This window comes from Chanodichthys erythropterus, chromosome 4, assembly GCF_024489055.1.
Source record: "Chanodichthys erythropterus isolate Z2021 chromosome 4, ASM2448905v1, whole genome shotgun sequence".
Taxonomy (NCBI): domain Eukaryota; kingdom Metazoa; phylum Chordata; class Actinopteri; order Cypriniformes; family Xenocyprididae; genus Chanodichthys; species Chanodichthys erythropterus.
Genome location: NC_090224.1, coordinates 33073924 through 33094066, shown reverse-complemented (window position 1 = coordinate 33094066; position 20143 = coordinate 33073924). Strand labels below are relative to the sequence as shown.

Below are 20143 nucleotides of genomic sequence, written 5' to 3'. Positions count from 1 at the left end.
CAATATAAGAGAAAAGCAAAAGACAACAAAAAGATGAAAACAAAAAATCTTGTTTAGCTGTGTCCTAATGAACTCAGGCAATGTGCAAGCTTAAATTAAATTATTAGTTTTTGCCTTCATGTCTCAATGTCTGTAGTGTTGTGTTGTGTTGTGTATACAAACTGAATTCTCATTGGACCAAATTCCACTATATTAACTATCAGATCTTTGATTATGTTCTGACTGGCTGTAATCGTGAGGCATCACACAGCATTTTCACATTCAGTATGGACACTGATATGATTACAGTAATTAGTATAACTAGTCAATCCATGACATCCTGACATAAATTTACACACACTCCTTTACTTTTATTACTTGTTCCTTAAATAGCAGGATGTAATGAGCAAATAATAGTTTCAATACCCCAGGACTGATACCTGGACTGCATCCAACACACACAACGCCCACATAAGTCTTAACGCAAGACCGATTTTTCAGCACACACTTGTTTGGCAGACTGTACATTATTCTATTGATAAAACCACATATAATGAAGCGGATATTACACCCACAGAAGACATGAATACTGTGGCCACGCCATGCTGCCTGGAAACCTGGAATATTTCTTTTTACCTGTTCAGAATTTATTGACTTAATTGAGACTAAGAGTGCTGCTGCCGCAAAAAAAAAAAAAAAAAAAAAAAAAGTAAGGTAAACACGCAGTCAGCACGCAGACAGCATATTCTTCCAGGTCATTTTGAAACTACTGACACTGCAGCAGATTTTTAAGAAGAAAAAAAAAAAAACATGGCTAAAAAGGCTTTATTATAAAACCTTATTTCTCAATCTTGCTCCTGCAAAGTGCAAAGCTCAAAGCAAAAAAAAAAAAAAAAAAAACTAACGCTGCAATCCATTCAATGTTATTCTGACTTTCTAACCTCCTATTTGGAAGATATTCCACATTCCACGTTGAATGGCACACAAGTGGCATGCCCAATTCAGCTGTTTGGGATCAAAATGTTCAGTGCAAATGGATTGTGTCTGGATGTGAAGCCATTAGAGATAAGGTGTGTCTGATCGATGACCTTAGAGATTAAGGACACCAGGAGAGTTTCCTCACTTATCTAAAGTCCCTGTAGATCCATGATAACTCTAATAGGCTCAGACGAGAGCAGGCAGCTGAACTCACCTGAAGTAATGACAGATCAGCTTTGTGCTTTATGTGCACATGCTATATTATTCTAGAAATATACTGGTAAAATTTTACAAATAGGTTCAATACTATTATTTTATGATACCTAATGCATCAACTAAAAATCTTTTACAATGTTTATTACTGCAGGCTGATGTTAATTTACAAATAATGTACTAAGTTACTAATGTTCATTTTTAATTCATCTAATTTTTATTAATACAACTTGAAATGTTAAGAATTTTTTTCAGCAAGGATGCATTAAATTGATCATAAGTGACAGTAAAAACATTTATAATGTTACAAAACATTTCTATTTCAAATAAAAGTTAAACTTTCTATTCGTTAAAGAATCCTGAAAAAATGTATCACGATTTCCAGAAAAATATAAAGCAGCACAACTGTTTTGAACACTGAAAATAAGAAATGTTTCTTGAGCAGCAAATCATCATTTTAGAATGATTTCCGAAGGATCATGTGACACTGAAGACTGAAGTAATGATGCTGAAAATTCAGCTTTGCAGTTATTTTAAATTGGAATAATATTTCACAATATTACATTTTTACTGTATTTTTGATCAAATAAATGCAGCGTTGGTGAGCAGAAGACACTTCTTTCAAAAAATTAAACACATTTTACTGATCGCAAACATTTGAATGGTAGCCTATATGTAGAAAATACATTAATCTAGTTTAATAAATGCTGTAAAAGTTTTGTTTACTGTAAGTTCATTATTCATTGGTTATTGCCCTAATTATTATTATTTATTTATTTTTACTTTATGTGTTGGTGGTGTGTATTACCACAATAGGAAAAAAAGTGAAAGGAAGAGAACATAGAATGAAAAATAAGATCTTTTTTTGGGTAAAAAAATATGTCTTTTCCTAAAGGAAATGTTCATTTGTATAATTGTATTAAATGTGTTTGAATTTAAAGACATAATAAAGTATAAAAATGCATGGGCATGAAACTGAATTTAGTCGTTTCTTTCCTGTTGTGATGTATAAATGAGGGAAACGACTTCTCGAATGACAAAATGATGTTGGACGGTTGTGGTTCGCTATCGCAACAGGAAATGTAGGTCATTGGCGGTATGTCTTTCAGCTTCACTGCACCTAAATTCAGGCTAACAGTTGTTTTGTTATTAATTGTTTGTCACATTTTCCGTTGCTTCCAGTTTGTATTTTTGTTTCATATTCTACTACTCTTGTTATGCTCTTTGCTTTGCTACACATGCTCAGACTTTGCTACAAATGCTCAGACAAGTCTCTGAAAGGTGCAGTATAAATAAAAAGGACTATTATTACATCTCTTATTCATTCATTTCTTTTTCTATTTCACTCACCAAGTTTTCATTCTCTAATTTGCTCACTCACTCTTCCCCTCACTCTCCCTTTCGCTAAATCACTCACTCCTTTCATTTTAACCTCATTGACATTCTCATTACTTTCTCTCTTTCGTTCCCCATCTTAATCATTTTCTCCTCACCTCTTGGGTTTGAAAACCACTTTCTGTCCTCCGTCGAGCACCAGCAGAGCCTTCAGCTGGGTGCCTTTATAGCCCACATCCGCCCTTTCCACGTGAGCGGTGGCCAAGGCGTTCAGCACAGCGGCTAGCTCGGGCGTTTCGTCCGGGTACACCTCCCGCGGACCCACCCACTGGGCGGCCACTTCCCAGGGCGACTGCAAGGTGTGTGTGAGGCGTGCGCCTTTGGACAGGGCCAGGCTGGCTTCCATCTTGCGGAAAGCCCGGAGATCACGCCGGCTGGCGGCCGATCCCTCCCCTCCATCCAGCAGGAAGACCTTGGCCAGGCCGAGGAGAAAGAGCACAGCGCACAGCACCACCACACGCTGCTTCAGCTTCATCACCTCCCACAGCCAGACGCCCACCACGGGCCCACCACGCCTGAGTCTGCCAGGAGACACGCACTTACGCCTGGGACATGGCACTGCCCGCTGTCTGACCAACACCACCACCTGTCAGACTGGACAGGAGTGAGGACGGAAGACACTACCTGTGAGAAGAGAGAGCATGGTTGTCATTTTAACAGAGCACAGTTTTGACTCAGGATAGGTCTATCATGAGCCAGTGCTGTTATTTATCAAGGCTTTGAACAAAACTTTACTGAATAATGGGCCTCCTTCATGAAACTTTTGTAAAATTTGAAGTAATTTGTGTGTAAAATTGACCTTCCTGAAAACGCTCCTCCGGATTCACAAATGCTTCGTAAACGTAGACAGGTGAGCAGCTGTTTGGATACATTCACTGACAGAAAACTAATCATGTTATATAGCTCAACACAGTAAGACTTGATTAAATCTCATGATTTACCACGAGTACCATGTTTTACCATGACTAATATTGATCTAGCTTACTGCAGTGTGCAACAAGTGTCTCATAGTAGCCGCCGAGTAAACGCCGAGTAGCATTATAACAACCCCACATACGCTTGAGCGTGCTCGTCTGCGGCATAATAAAAGCTCCACTGCTCTCGAGCCGTGCATTAGCAATCGCTCCAGCGGTCTCATACTACAGTAATATTAATAAATCTTTAATACATTAGATCATCCATGAATATGATTTCTGCCCAAATCCCATCGGATTCTTTTCTACCAGCTGTAGATGTGAAGACAACACCTCCCATAATTCCGCGAAATCAAGGCATTGAATAAGCGACCTCTAGTTGCGAAAACTACATAGGGTGCCTTTAACTTCTCCATTGTTGTTCATTAGTTGTACAAGTAGGATATTGGTCAGTGTAGTATTCGTCCCATCTCTCCTCCAATGATTGGACAGTGACAAGCGTTGCCTATTACCCAAAGTTGAACACAAAAAAAATAAAAATAAATAAAGACTACATTTCAACTCGTGTAATATTATTATGGTACATAGTGCATCAAAATGTAGTGTCATCAATTTACCTAAAAGAACACAGAACGTTCAAATGTTTTACGCACCATTTACACAAGGTGTAAATTTCTTTCGTACCAACTAGGGCTGTCTGGATATTAGATTTTTCACACCACTATTATTGTGGCCACAAGAATTCACAATGTCGATATATCACGATATCTACAGAATCCTTGGGGGGAAAAATGTATCAGTCAAATTAATTTTTACTTTTTTTATTTAGTTTTTCTTTTTCAGGTTTGCTCCACATTTTTTTAAAGTGAAATTTAAGGCTTTTTAAGACCTGAAGAAATAAAAATTAATACTAGCCTAGTAGCCTATAAATTAGGGCTGTTACCAATCAAATGAAATCATTATCAACAAAATCCATCTTTGCAATACAGAGGTGACACAGTATGAGAAGTGGCATTAATATATTTACACAGCATTTACAATTTACCTACATAAATTTAATTCAATATTTAAATATGGAATTATTTCTAATTTTAACTTTTTAATTAAAATGTAGGTGGCAGCAAGTCACCGTCTTAATGAGTTCATTCATTCATTCATTCATTCATTCATCCGATTTGTTCAAATGATTCATTCATTCAGGAAGGAAGCAAGTGACCATCTTTATTGAATAGGTCATTTAATCATTAATTATACTAACTGAATCCACATTTTGAACGAATCAGTTTAACAAAAACATTCCTGTCTGTTGCACGACACTCTTGCTTGTGTGATATTGTACATCATATCATATGATATAAGTTAATGACAAAAACTAGTTGAGGCAAAAAATGCTGTGTATCTTGAATTTTGAGGGCATATAACTGCATGCATAGCTACATCACACTGAGTAAGACGAGTAAAGAAAACGCAGTACTTATTAAAAGAATCACCCTTTATTTAAATATATGAACACAGAAAATCGCTGTTAACAGTTTAATATAGCCTAACATTTCCCATTCCATGACTAGTAAAATAATCGCAACTTACTCTCTGTAAAATGGCGTAATCCGCAGGGTGATAGACACGGAGGTGGGTAAAAAGATTGGTGGTGTTACCACCCTTCGCACTGATGTAGCCAGGCAAATTCAAAAGAGTGTTTTCTTTGAAGCCGGAAAACTCTCATACTGTTGAGCTTATTTTATTCTGGAGTGGACAGAGCCTCTCACCCTCTTCTCGGAATAGAGAACCCCAGGGATGACGTGTTTTTGTAGGCCAACCCAGAAGTTAGTGGCGCCCGGGTTCCCTCGATTAAAATCCTATGCATTTTTCCCATAGACTTTTGGAAAATCGCAGAAAATAAGCTCTGTGTTTAACAAAGGGTTATGACACTTACACGTTTTGTCTATCAAGATAATCTTTACAAGTTAACGCAACATTTATAGATTTTGAAGCCTAAATAAAGTCGTCAGATATAAAAAGCTAACAGTGAGCTATAAATGGACTGCACATGGTCGCGGATCAACGTCACCACCACCAAGTATCCTCAAACTTTATTTAGAAAACAACTTTATTTATAAACATGCTCGCTGATTATGATCTGCGCTGTGTATGAATACTTTTTCATGAGAAATGCTGCCCAAATGTCCCGTTTTTAATGATGACGTCTAAAGTCCCCGCCAAAGGAAGTAGTCCCTTTTAGCAATTTGTTAGCAACCGCCGATTTTAAGACACAGTAAAAGTTTAAAATAAATCACAAGTGGGTTATAACTGGTGTGTTTTATGTCATAGATTAAAACGTGAAAGTATTTAGAGGCTTTGTTTACCACAGACCTTATTTCAGGCGATTTAGCAAAAACCAATTCAAAAAACCCATAGACTTTATGCCGTTGGATCCGGAAGTCCTAAAATGCTAACTCGCTTCTGGGTTTTGCCTACAAAAATGCGTCATCCCTGAGGCAATCTATAGCTGTGTGTGCTGCGTCTTCTTGTTTGACAGGTGTCAGCGTTAAAGTGCAATACTGCCACCTGAGAGGTCAACCAGGTACTGGCGCTGGAGTATTTACTTGTCATGATATCATTAGAGTCCTATTCATTTTAAATATTGTGGTTATCGCCGATACCGGTATATTGCCACACCCTAAATTAACACAATGTCAATATTTCATGCTTTGAATGTCACGGCTATCGTCAATACCGGTATATTGCGACACCTCTAGTACCAATTAACATTTTGAAAATACGAACATTTTCACGAATCTGAAAATTAATTACAGAACGGCTTTACACAATTTACACAAAATTTGTTCTGCTCATGTTTCATGAATGAGGCCCATGAATGTGTAGCGCGCCTCCCATCCAATAACTGCGATAATCTTTGTGCTTTGTTACTTTTGATATGAAACAGCTTTCAAATTCTGCCAATTTTAATAAGAATTTCCAACAAACATCATTTTGGAGCTCTTAAATGTGGTGTGAAAGTTCGCTGTAGAGCCTCGTGGATTGATCATCTCTTCTGCTTTACTACTAGTAATATCACGAAACAAACATGTATGAACATCCGAGGGTATGTTAAAAGATACAGTACAACTTAACAAAATCTGTATCATGTCATATGTACAGGGATGGAAACTCATAAGGGGTGAAAAAGGAGACAAAAACGTGAGACATCTCCCCAAGAGGCTCTAGACGGGCATACCTAAAGTGGTTTGCAGAACTTCGCACACTGGATATAAAACTCCACGTCTTTAAATAAGAGAAACAAATACATTTTAACAGTCACTGGTTGCCACCTACTGGCATAACAATGTAATAGATACAATCTTTACTTGAAGCGTAACATTATTTTCAAAGGTCATTTACTCCTTCTGATCGTGATTACGCGGCACAGTTGAATTTTACCCACATTTGGTGGGTGTTCATTTGCATAGAACATCCTGTGTGTGTAAAAGCAAACTGTTTAATTACGTTGTGGTTATGACATTGTAATAGTAGCGCTCAACTAAAGTTTTATTTTTTGGCAAAATGGTAATGTTAGTGGTGTTATACAAGTTGTATTTGGAATAAAAGTACACTAGCAAACGTATAATGCTAACAACATTACATAACTACAGGTCGGCCATGTCAGGCTAATTAGTCCCAAGCCTGACATATCGTTACTTATGCCAATAAAGGTTACCATAACGCTACTTTATGTGATTTTTATGTTAAGGCATGCAGGCAGATCTCCCAGAGATGGCTCTCTTCCGTCATGTTCAATCTTTCCAGGATCGTTGCACAGGCAAAGCCATTTTAATCAGCTTACATTTGAACCTTTAATAATATAGTAATGCACCAAATGACAGGGTTTCCTGTATCAGGGACAAAAATTGGCATGTACTGTACCTGATATATACTTATCGATATCAAATTGAATCAATATTGGAACTGAATCAAACCAAATCATGAAATTTGTGTCGACACCCAGCACCTATTGGTACTGTCTGACTGCCGTGAGTCAACGCAGACAGACATGACACTGACAGGCGCAGAACAAAATCAGAGCACTTCACATAAGAGCACTCAATGATGCAGGAGAGCTTCCTCAGTTATATAAGACATACCCGGATGTGTCTGTGTTAGCATTTCACATGACACTCACCAACTCAAATCCTGCGAACGTATGATTTGGAGTCCAGCCCAGTGTTGTGTTCAGGGTGGGGCTGCCACCTGTCTGCTCAGGTGTGTCTGTCTGTTACTGTCTGGACGAGACTGCTGTCTGGGGCATCTCTGAGCAGTCTTGATCTCCTTAAAGAAAAAGAAAGACAAAAATAAGAACACAAAGCTTCCAGTGCATCAATAATTACAGCTAAACTAGGTGGGTCAATGTAGAATTAGTTTATTCAAAAAGACATTAAAAATGCAAATCATACATACATTCATTTGAATGCACCTCTTATGATGAGCATGTTTTTAACTTCTGGATTAAAATTCAAAGATATATTTTGGGAGGAAAAAGAAATGTCAAGGTGATGCAGCAGATTTAATATCATGAAGAAAAAATGCAAATAAATAAACCATTAAAGGAGCAATATTTTCTGTCCGCTAGAGGTCGCTAGAGGCCTTTTCAAAACAAAGTCATAACTTGATGATGCCAAGTTTGAGCGCGGAATCTTGGGACATGTGGTCCCAGAATTGGGATAGGACTCGGGAAGAAATCATGTTCATGGATGTGATTATTAACGTTACTGTAGTATGAAGCAGAGCAGAACCGAGTGTTGTGGGAGCTGAATGAGGCCGCTGGAGCGATTGTGCAACACACACCTCATGAGCAGCGGGACTTTTATTATGCCACAGTCGCCGGCGCCGCTTCCACTTTTCCGGTCATGAGTATGAGGTAACAGCTCTGTTTATCATATTAGATACATTTGAGTGTGTTGAAAATGATGTTATAACGCTCGGCAGCTGCTGTGAGACACATGTTTGAGACACACTATAGTAAGATCGATTTTAAAATATTATATTAAATGCTTGATGGCTTGGCTTTAATTTTAAAAGGTGCCCTAGAACGTGTTTTCACAAGATGTAATATAAGTCTAAGGTGTTCCCTGAATGTGTCTGAAGTTTCAGCTCAAAATACCCCATAGATTTTTTTAAATAAATTTTTTTAACTGCCTATTTTAGGGCATCATGTTTCAATGAAACATTTAGAAAGACAATTTACAAATATCACTAAAAATATCATGTTATCATGGATCATGTCAGTTATTATCGCTCCATCTGCCATTTTTCACTATTGTTCTTGCTTGCTTACCTAGTCTGATGATTCAGCTGTGCACAGATCCAAATGTTAATACTGGCTGCCCTTGTCTAATGCCTTGAACATGGGCTGGCATATGCAAATATTGGGGTCGTACATATTAATGATCCCGACTGTTACATAACACGGTTATGACGCAATTGACAGGCGGCTCCTCACACATCCCGGAGCCTTGGTTAAAATTAGTTGGAAACATTTGGGATGTTGTAAGTACTCTATATAATGAACAAAATATATAACACTGGCCTAGTGGTTTTTACATATTTTACTGCAAAATTCTTTTTGCATCTTCAAAATGTGTGCACGCACTAAAACATTCCTTGAAAATAGTCTAAAAATGAATATCTTGAAAAACTTGCTACATATTTTAAACTAGATTTTAGTGACTTTTCCTCTTTTTCCCCTTTTTTTAAAAAAAAAAAAAAAAAAAAAAACATTTTTCACCGAACCTTGTATGCTAACATTCAAATGATTGGGGTTGGTAATTTTTTTTTTAAAAGAACTCTCTACATTTATTTGATAAAAAAATATAAAAACAGTAATATTGAAAAAATATTATTTATTTAAAATAACTTTTTTTAAGAAGTCACTTATTCTTATCAAGCCTGCATTTATTTGATCAAAAATACAGAAAATACAGGAATATTGTGAAATATGAATACAATTTAAAATAATTTTTTTCTCTTAATATATTTCAAAATATAATTTATTTATGTGATGCAAAGCTGAATTTTCAGCATCATTACTCCAGTCTTTAGTGTCACATGATCCTTCAGAAATCAATATATTATGCTGATTTGATACTCAGTTATCATCAATATTGGAAACCGTTGTGCTGCTTATTTTTTTTTATATAACCTGTGACACTTTTTGCAGGATTCATTGATGAATAAAAAGTTAAAAAAGAACGGCATTTATTCAAAATAGAAATCTTTTCCAACAATGTAAATATTTACAATATAATATAAATATAATAATCACATATTTCACAATATTACTGTATTTTTTCTGTATTTTTGATCAAATAATTGCAGGCTTGAGAGACTTCAAAAACATTAAAAATAGTAATGTTAATGTCACTGTATTTTGAAATATAATTTATTCCTGTGATGGCAAACAAGAATTGTGTGCTGCTTAATTTTTTTTTGTGGAAACCGTGATGCATGTTTTTTTCAGGATTCTTTGATAAATAGTAAGTTCAAAAGCCTGAAAGAAATTATTTTCTAACAATGTGAATGTCTTTTCTGTCCCTTTTGATACGTCCTTGCTGAGTAGTGTAATGTATACAAAAAACCTTGATCGAAAGATGGATTAGATTGACTCTGTCTTATAACAACAAGCCTGCAACATTCATGACGGATCTCAGGGCCTAAATTAAAGAGAAAGAGCCACCCAAGCAGAAGCATCGGTTTCGGCCCAAACTCTGCAATGCTGAGCTCTGGCAAACTCTCTCTCAGCACTTCCTGATCTCAGCCTGGGGCTTATCTGTGTGTGAGAGCTCTGGCACTCCAAAGACTTCTACTAAACACACACAGACCTTTACTACAGCGCTCTGTGAGCTTATATACAGTATGTGGAATCAGCCCACTCAAGACAACAGCATGCAGCCAATCGTTTGGCAGACATCCACAAAATACATCGCTTTGATTATATAACATAAGACGAAAATCACAATGCAACATTTTTTCCTCATGCTATATAGATCTGTGTCAATTCTCTCTGGTGCCTAAACATTTCTTTAGACCTGAGACAAATGCTCATCCAAGGCTCAATGATAAAGATGGCCTTAATGGAGTCAGTTTGAGAGTTTCAGGTCAATATATCTTATATTCTTTTCCTTAATCATTTGCGTGTGTGTGTGTGTGTGTGTGTGTGTGTGTGTGTGTATGTGTGTGTGTTTAATAATGCATATAAATGGGTTTTTCTGAAATGCTCTCAACAATGTTGTTGTGAATTTTGTTGATTTAAATACGTCACCAAGGTCAAGTTATCTGTCATTGAGTTTCATTATAGCTATAGAATCTCCAGCTATTATTGCAGTTCCGGTTCTTACATTTGTTTGGTCAAGCGATATTCCAAGAGTGCCAATTGAACTGAAATTGAGCACAGAGGAGTGGAAGCTGAGTGTTCAAAAGTTTGGGGTCAGAAAGATGAAATGCTTTTAAAAGAAGTCTTTTCTGCTCACCAAGGCTGCATTTAGTGCAGTTCAACAGTAATATGGTAAAATATTACTACAATTTAATATAACTTAACATATTTTGAAATTGAATTTATTCTTGTGATGAATTTTCAGCATCATTACATCAGTCTTCAGTGTCAGAAATCATTCCAATATGCTGATTTGCTGCTTTTTTTTTTTAAACATTTGTACGGAAAGAGGTCCATGGCACAATTTTTAATATTTCATTGGTGAATAGAAAGTTCACATAAAGTGTGTATTATCCATAATGAAAAAGCCCTGCATTTGTACACCACTAACCCAGAATATCTGTCTGGTCTTTAATCGAGTGATCAGCCCAAAAACGTTTATCATCAGCCACATCCAGGTGAGTATTTGTACACTCATCCTGAGAACCGGAGCGCCTGCAGCATATCCTGTACACGCAGGCACTAATGATACACAATCCGCCATTCATATGAGCTCCAGCTAGGCGCTAACACACGGTTATCACACCTACTACACAAACAGGTAGATTTGTACATGAAAACAGAGGTGCTTTTACATATAAGATAACGTTAGTCAGTAAGGTTACTACTCGAATGACTGGACCTCTGCTGTCATGCGTTTAAACACAACTAATATTGACTTTTAATACATTTACTCAAATAAAATGACATAAAACAGCTTGTTTAATATCCAAATGTTAATAAAAATGTGTTTTCCCTGTCGCTCAATTTTATGTATTTTATGAGCAATAGTGCTAACGGCGGTTAGCCAGCTAGCTCATAATTCCCTCGTTTTCTTCATATTAAAGCCAAAAAATGACCACAGATATAATCCAACGACAGCCCTGAGCTCACTAAGGGTGTCCCCTCTATATATGAGTGTGAGCCGTGCTGTGAATGAGTTTGAGTCATAGTTTTTAGTCAGAGCAAACCCGCACGGCTAACAAGCTAACAGTGAAACCGTGACATTTAAACGTATCGACTCACCCTTGCGATACTGACAAAACATTCAAACAGAAAAACCCCGACGGTCAGCCGCTCACACTTCGACACGTTTATCGTCGATATCCAGCCGCCTGTCGGTCAGGCTCCATTCATTTCTGCTGCTGGCGCGATTTGAGTGTCTGCTTCTCTGCGCGTCTCTTCCTGACTGTGTGTGAACACACAAACACACACGAACCCTGCGCGTCTTAAAGTGAACACGGCATATTAGTGTTTGTGGGTGCTTAGTTATAACAGAATTTAAAATACATCGAATAACTATCCTCATCTGGGTTTCAAATGTCACATAAATTAACAACAAATGCAACAATACTTATATATTTAATACAAATTCATAATTTATAGTAGTATTTATATAACATTGGTTATCTATCCATCCGTGTCTATCTGTCTGTCTATCTATCCGTCCATTTATCTATCTGCAGTCTAAAAAATGCTGGGTTGTTTCAACCCAAATTTGGGTCAAATTTGTCAATTTTTGACCAAAATTTGGGTTGAAACAACCCAGCATTTTTTAGAGTCTATCTATCTATCTATCTATCTATCTATCTATCTATCTATCTATCTATCTATCTATCTATCTATCTATCTATCTATCTATCTATCTATCTATCTATCTATCTATCTATCTATCTATCTATCTGTCCGTCTATCTATCTATCCATTCGTCCATCTATCTATCCATCCATCCGTCTGTCCATCTATCCATCCATCCGTCTGTCCATCTATCTATCTATCTATCTATCTATCTATCTATCTATCCATCTGTCTATCTATCCGTCCATCCATCTGTCTATCCATCCATCCGTCCATCCGTCCATCCATCCATCCATCCATCCATCCATCCATCCATCCATCCATCCATCTATCTATCTGTCTGTCTGTCCATTCATCTATCTATCTATCCGTCCATCTATCTATCCATCCATCTATCTATCCATCCATCCGTCTATCTATCTATCTGTCCATCTATCCGTCTATCCATCCATCCATCCATCCATCCATCCGTCCGTCCATCCATCCATCCATCCATCCATCTGTCTATCCATCCATCCGTATGTCCATCTATCTATCCATCTATCCGTCCATCCATCCATTTATCTATCTGTCTATCCATCCATCTGTCTGTCCATCTATCTATCCGTCCATCTATCTATCTATCCATCCATCATCATCTATCCATCTAGAGTTTCCATGTTTAATAGGAACATTCCATAGACAATGATTTTATACAAACTGTAGGCCTATATTCTGCCATCTAACCCTTAAACCTACTTATCACAGAAAGCTTTCTGCATTTTTATATTTTCCAAAACAAACAAAAAACATCACTTAGTATGATTTATAAGCTGTTTTCCATCATGGGGACCAAAACATGTCCCCACAAGGACAAGGATTTCAGATATTGCCATCTTTGTGCCATTTTGTCCCCATATTGCAGGGTTATGGGGACAAACACTGTGTTATGGACACACACGGACACACTCACCTTTGATTTTCTTCTAGTCTGTCTCTTGCTGAACAGCAGGGGGAGGTATCACACAGTGTAGAGCTCCATTAGAGTCTGTGTTATACATGAATATACAATTATCATTAATCTATAACATTCCTTATATTACTGTCATGTTGCGCTTAATCATGAACATGTGAAAAACTCTTAAAGTTCAACCAAAATGAAAATGAAAAATTATACCCACCCTCACATTCTTCCAAACCTGTATGACATAAAAAAACATATTTTGAAGTATCCTGGGAACTGGTTTTGGTGGTCAGTGACTTATATAATAAATATATATATATCTTGAATGACATGAGGGTGTGATGAGTAAATTATCTTTTCATTTTTGGCTGATCTAAACCTTTAACCCCTCTTTAAAACAAAAATCCTGTCTTAATCATCCTCATATTCATATTTTTAATGTGTACATAAACAAATTAAATTGCTGAGCTACAGCCTATGCCCTTTTTTTTAAGTGAATGACTTCAATTTGTTGCATGCTCACAAAAAAACCCCTTCATGTGTCTTCATGAGACTGTTTTTGTCCTTTTTAGTGCTCGACAGCTGTCGTCACCACCCTCTGTCAGAGTATTAAATGAGCAGCCTGGGGGATTGTAGCAAACTCCTTTTGTGTTCTACAAAAATTGTGTAGTGTTCACTGGAAAAACAAAACCTTACTGAAGCCCTTTCTGTGTAAAAATGTAGCTTTTCACACAAAAGGACATCAAAAACATTCTGCCCTCCTCCCATGCCCATCCTTTGAGTACAGTATGGTTCTCACATCTTTAAGAAACTCAGCTAAAAATACCTCACTGAAAGATAAAGGATCACACATTTAAAAGAGCAGCACATCCAGATGCAGAGATTTTTATAGAATACTTGTTTTAATACAATACTAGAGACTAGTGAAATTCAACACAAGCTTAGACACAATGTTCAGAATGAAATACTAGCATACTGCTTATGAGTGTTGGAGTTATATAATCAGATTACTTTTCTCAAGTAACTATAAGTATTGCATTACTTTAATTAAATTTACAACAAAATATCAGAGTTACTTTTTCAAATAAGTAATGCTGGTTACTTTGTTTTCCATTTATTGACTGAAAGCTCTCCTGTCTCCATGTTGAGAGAAATAAAGTGCAGGTGTTTTGTCCGCCATGTAAACATGATGGTTATTGTAGTTCTAGACTAAATATGAGCATGCAAAAACAGATTCAGTATTCCTTAAAGGGTCATGAAACCCTAAACCAAAATTTCTGAGATTTTAACAGAGGTATGTGTGTTGAACACCATTGAAGACAATGTTAGCATGTGTTAGATTTAATAGTAGGGGGGAAATGGTTAAATTTTAGTTTTTATACGCTATTTTGGTCTTCCGGGTATAAAATCTTCATCCTTTCCACGTCACAGGCTGTGACGTGGCAGAGCACGATAGTGCTTTGATGACTCATCGGTGTTTCATAATTATTAACGAGACTGAGTTTTTTTATCCAATGAGAAGACACTCTCTTAATTATTCATGACACCACGTGGATCTTTCCAATGACGAGGACGGTTAACAGCACTAAACAGCGAGAGAGACTGACTGACTGACGGTGCGTGTCTGTTGGCGAAGAGCGAGCGGGTAAGCGTGAGTGTTTTCGGTTCATTCCTATTGAAGTTGATGCGCGCGTAAGTTAAATGTGACGCTCAACTTCCATAGGAATGAATCTAAAAATGCTCTGGTCGCTTGCTCTGCTCCAGTCGGCACGCAGCCTGACTGACTGAGCGTGTTGCAGGTTCGGCGCGTAGATCTATGGTATGTACGCAAGGTTTTTTTTTAAAGCGTTATATATATATATTTTTTTTTCAAATATATGCATGTATAGTGTGTATATAAACAACTATATATAATTACACGTGTACATAAATTGTTTTAAATAGAATTACGATAACTGTAGTCTGTAGAATATATGTAGCAGGGCATTCAGTAACTCTTGAAAAGACAAAAATAAAGTGTCAATGTATTTCATTAGATTTTAACTTTTCCAGTGTTTTTTTAAAAAAAATGTAGTATTTCCTCATGTTTTACCACTGATTTTTAGTGACAGTCGATATGCATGGGCTACTTGCGATGAGTTTCCCCCCTCCCCTCCTCTCCTGTCTTCTCACAGCAACCACGCCCATTTAAGTTGCATTTTTCAAAAAGATTGTGAGCTAGACTTGAGCTGAAAGAGGGGGGTTTCATGACCCTTTAAATAAATAAAAAAAGCAAACTGAGATTACATAAAGCTGCAATAATTATCTAATACAAATATACGTAAGGGATTAGTTCAATAATCTATCTAAATGATAATTACTCCAAGATTTACTCACTCTCAAGCCATCATATGACTTCCTTCTTTCTGATGAACACAATCTGAGTTATTTTAATAAATATCCTGATGCATCTAAGCTTTATAATGGCAGTGAGGGAGGATCAACGAGTGTGAAGCTGAAGAAAGTGCATCCATCCACATCCATCCATCATAAACGTACTTCACACGGCTCCGGGGGTTATTAAAGGCTTTCTGAAAAAAAAAAAAAAAAATCCATCTTTAACAAGTTATGAAATATCTAGCGTCCGCCAGATCGCCTTCTGTATTCAACATACAAAGAAAGTGTAAAACTCTTCCAGTTCAAATATCTGACGCTACGTCCTATGCGATGCCAGTTTACACTTTCTTTGTAACTTGAATACGGAAGGCGTTTTGGCGGAAGCTAGATATTTTACTTCATAACTTGTTAAATATGGATTTTTTTTACACAAATACATCGCTTTGCTTCAGAAGGCCTTTATTAACCCCCCAGAGCTGTGTAGTACATTTATGATGGATGAATGTGAACGGAGGCACTTTCTTCAGCTTCATACTCATTAATCCTCCCTCACTGCCATTATAAAGCTCGGATGCGTCAGAATATTTATTAAAATATCTCAGATTGTGTTCATCAGAAAGAAGAAAGTCATATACACCTAGGATGGCTAACAGATTGGGCTAATTTCAATCCGTTAGTCTTTGTTTCTGACCATCAATGATCCAATTCAACCATACTAGTTAGCAAAAATGACTATTTGTGTTTAACTTTTTATCTCAGAAATAATTCTTCTGTGATCCAGAATGAGAGGTTTGTTTCAGCTGTGCCCTCTACTGAACAGGCATGAATTTGCATTTCTTTTTGTGGTAAAGGAACATTACAATTGCCCAAAATATAACTTTTGTTAATTAAAATAAATAAATAAATAAATAAATAAACAAGCAAGCACAGCCCAGGTGACAAAAAGTAGTGCAAAAGTAAGTGTAACTTTCCATAAAAAGTAACTAAGTAACGCAGTTACTTTTTAGGGAGTTACACAATATTTTAACGCATCCCAATACTGCTGCTTACTGTGTAGTATACACCACTTATTGTCTTAAAAACATGAAACTGTATACAGTATGCAACAATAATTAATAGTAATATGGCACATTGCCATCACATGACCTCAATGTTGCATGCTTAAAGGGTTGGTTCACCCAAAAATGAAAATAATGTCATTTATTACTCACCCTCATGTCGTTCCACACCCGTAAGACCTTCATTCATCTTCGGAACACAAATTAAGAAATTTTTGTTGAAATCCGATGGATCAGTGAGGCCTGCATAGCCAGCAATGACATTTCCTCTCTCAAGATCCATTAATGTACTAAAAACAAAATGCTCCGAAGCTTCATGAAGCAGTGTTTTGAAATTAGCCATCACTATATAAGTCATTATTTAGTTTTTTTTGGCACACCAAAAATATTCTCTTCGCTTTATAATATTAATATTGAACCACTGTACTCACATGAACCGATTTAAATATGTTTTTAGTACATTAATGGATCTTGAGAGAGGAAATGTCATTGCTGGCTATGCAGGCCTCAGAGCCATCGGATTTCAACAAAAATATCTTAATTTGTGCTCCGAAGATGAACGAAGGTCTTACAGGTGTGGAACGGCATGAGGGTGAGTAATAAATGACAGAATTGTCATTTTTGGGTGAACTAACCCTTTAATTCTGTGAATGGGATCAAAGATTGTATCCAATTAAATCTGAAATAAATTTTTTTTTTGCATTTTATGTTTCAGTCAGAGTGTGCAGAGTGATTATCATTAATGAAAAATAAAACAAAAATCAACTGAAATAAAAATAAAAACTACATCTTCATACAGTTTGTTAAATAGATAATGTGAAATGTGAAATAGCAAACAAATCCCTAATGTGATTTTTGAAAATATATATTTTTTATACTTTAATTTTTAAACAATAAGATACTGTACTAACAACTGTGTCTGTAATGTAAATGATGAAACTAGACTAAAATTTTCATAACTCCACCGGCCACATGATTGCCACTAATTCGCCAGTATAACACTAGATTGTGCTGAGAAATGTAATGGCATTAAACATTTTTAATGAAACCAGTTTTCAGTTACGATAGCCCTAAATACTAAAACTACAATAAAAACTAAAATTGAACTAGAAAAGGAACATAATGGAACGTTACACCATGTCCTAACTAGACGCGATAACATTCCAGTGTCTAATCACACCAGATAAGACGCAACGCAACTATGAGACACGATAAAGTTGATCAAAAATCAGAGCCAATCAGAAGAGCTCGTGGGCGGGCTCTCACGGCAACGAAATCAATAAGTACCATAATCAAATTCATGAATATTACACCATTTTAACATTATTAAAAATACATACCGAGTTACTGAAACAATCTTTATCGTAGAATACACTTGTCAGTTCACAATGAGTTGACAGTTTGAACATTCTTGTTTCTGAGGTGAATTGTCCATTGTTGCTTTCAGTACGGCTATAAAAGACACACAAAAATAGAATCGTCACGTGTCGCCGTCGCGGCTAGTTAAGACAAAAAAAATTCTATAAAACTATAATAATAACCCTGGTCTTAACAATTAATGACTCAAAAAGACATTAAAAATCATGACTGATAAATGCAACTTGGGTTTGTATGCCAAAATGGAAATACAAATTCAGGCCAACAGCAATGCATTGTGTGATGCTCTCTTATATACTGTCTTTAGGCAAAAAAAAAAAAAAAAGTATGCATACAGAAAATTCACATACTACATACTAGTGATGTCAAAAGTACCAAATTTTAAAAATCTGACGCTTTGAGCGCTGTTGAGCGGGTTCGTAAACACCTCTGATTGGCCACTGTGTTCACGCACTCATCAGATATGTCTGTGATTGGCTACAATGATCAACGCATGGATACGGAAGAGGATTAGGGCCAAGCAATAATAAAAAAATAAAACCAGATTAAATCGAGATAAAATCGAGATTAAAGTTGTTAAATTTCGAGAAAAAACTCGTTAAATTTCAGGAAAAGTCGAAATAAAATGTTGAGAATAAACTCGAATAATCGCATTAAATTATGAAAAAAAAAAAGTCATTAAATTACGAGAACAAATTTGTTAAATTATGAATTTGTTCTCATAATCTAACTACTTTTTTCTCGTAATTTTTTCTCAAGTTTATTCTCAACATTTTATCTCGACTTTTCTTGAAATTTAAAGCTTTTTTTCCCGTAATTTAATGGGTCTATTCTCAACATTTAATTTCGGCTTTTTTTCTCAAAATTTAACAACTTTAATCTCGAGATGGTTTTATTTTTTTATTATTGCTTGGCCCTAATCCTCTTCCGTACATGGAAGCATTTGAAAGCGTTTGAAAGCAGGCGTCTATCAGCGGACCAGTCCTGCTTTCAAACGCTGCTGTGTCTATCTGCGTAAGCACTTGGTGAAGAGCATCATTGATGACTATTTACAACGTTTTTGAAGAGTAGATCATTGAAGCCAATAACAGACGTATCTGATGAGCGCGTGAACACAATGGCCAATCAGGGATGTTTTACTTCACAGCGCTAAAAGCAGCACATTTTTAAAATTTCATTACCGACTTGGTATTGAAGTCGGTACTTTTGACAACACTACTAAATAGTGCAGGAACAGTAAGAATAGACCTTTAGTATGCAATTCTGAACAAAGACACACTTAGCCAAAAGAAGAATACTAGACCCATGGATTAAAAAACAAACAACCAAAAGTGTTTATTATTTTTGTCCTGTCTGGAACCCAGGAGCACATCTCTTAGGTCAAAGGTCATAGCGCTACCTTGGGTCATGGGTCCCAGTGGGTGTGGGATCAGACAGTGTGGGTGGGAGCAGGTGATACAGGATGGCACAGAGTGAGACACACACACACACGCAAACACACACAATCAAATTCATTTCTGAAACAACTCACTACAAATCATTATCAGTCCTTTGTAACACCATCACATTAAACGTGTGATGCAGTGACGTTCAAACAGCCAAAGAAAGCGGCAGAGAAGATGAGAAGTCCATCTGTCAATATCACATGTGTGTATAATATCACACGTATTGTACATATAAAGACAGTGAAACCGAATAGCACAAAGTATGTTGGAGGATTTCACTGAAAAGACTGAACAAAACTGTAAACTGTATAGAGCGGGGAAAAAACCAGCAACAACAAAAATAACATTTATCATTACTGTAGTTACAGAAAAAAAAAAAATCCATGAAATAAATGTCATGGACAATTTCATTATTGTTCACAGAG

General features: G+C 36.4%; 1 protein-coding gene across 2 annotated transcripts in view; it reads right to left on the bottom strand.

Moving 5' to 3' along the window:
- The window catches only part of fam20b (FAM20B glycosaminoglycan xylosylkinase), a 43198-nt gene extending 29371 nt beyond the window's left edge, over window positions 1-13827 (bottom strand). Inside the window, exons 1-4 of one of the 2 annotated variants that reach the window (XM_067384775.1) lie at window positions 13472-13827; window positions 11968-12130; window positions 7657-7802; window positions 2664-3189 (exon numbers count right to left, since the gene is read on the bottom strand). In XM_067384775.1, the coding sequence (XP_067240876.1) occupies window positions 2664-3040 (377 nt within the window). In that variant the 5' untranslated portion in view covers window positions 3041-3189; window positions 7657-7802; window positions 11968-12130; window positions 13472-13827. The remainder of the gene's footprint in view (window positions 1-2663; window positions 3190-7656; window positions 7803-11967; window positions 12131-13471) is intronic. The other variant, XM_067384776.1, reaches the window with a different exon arrangement.
- Window positions 13828-20143: the final 6316 nt, after the last annotated feature.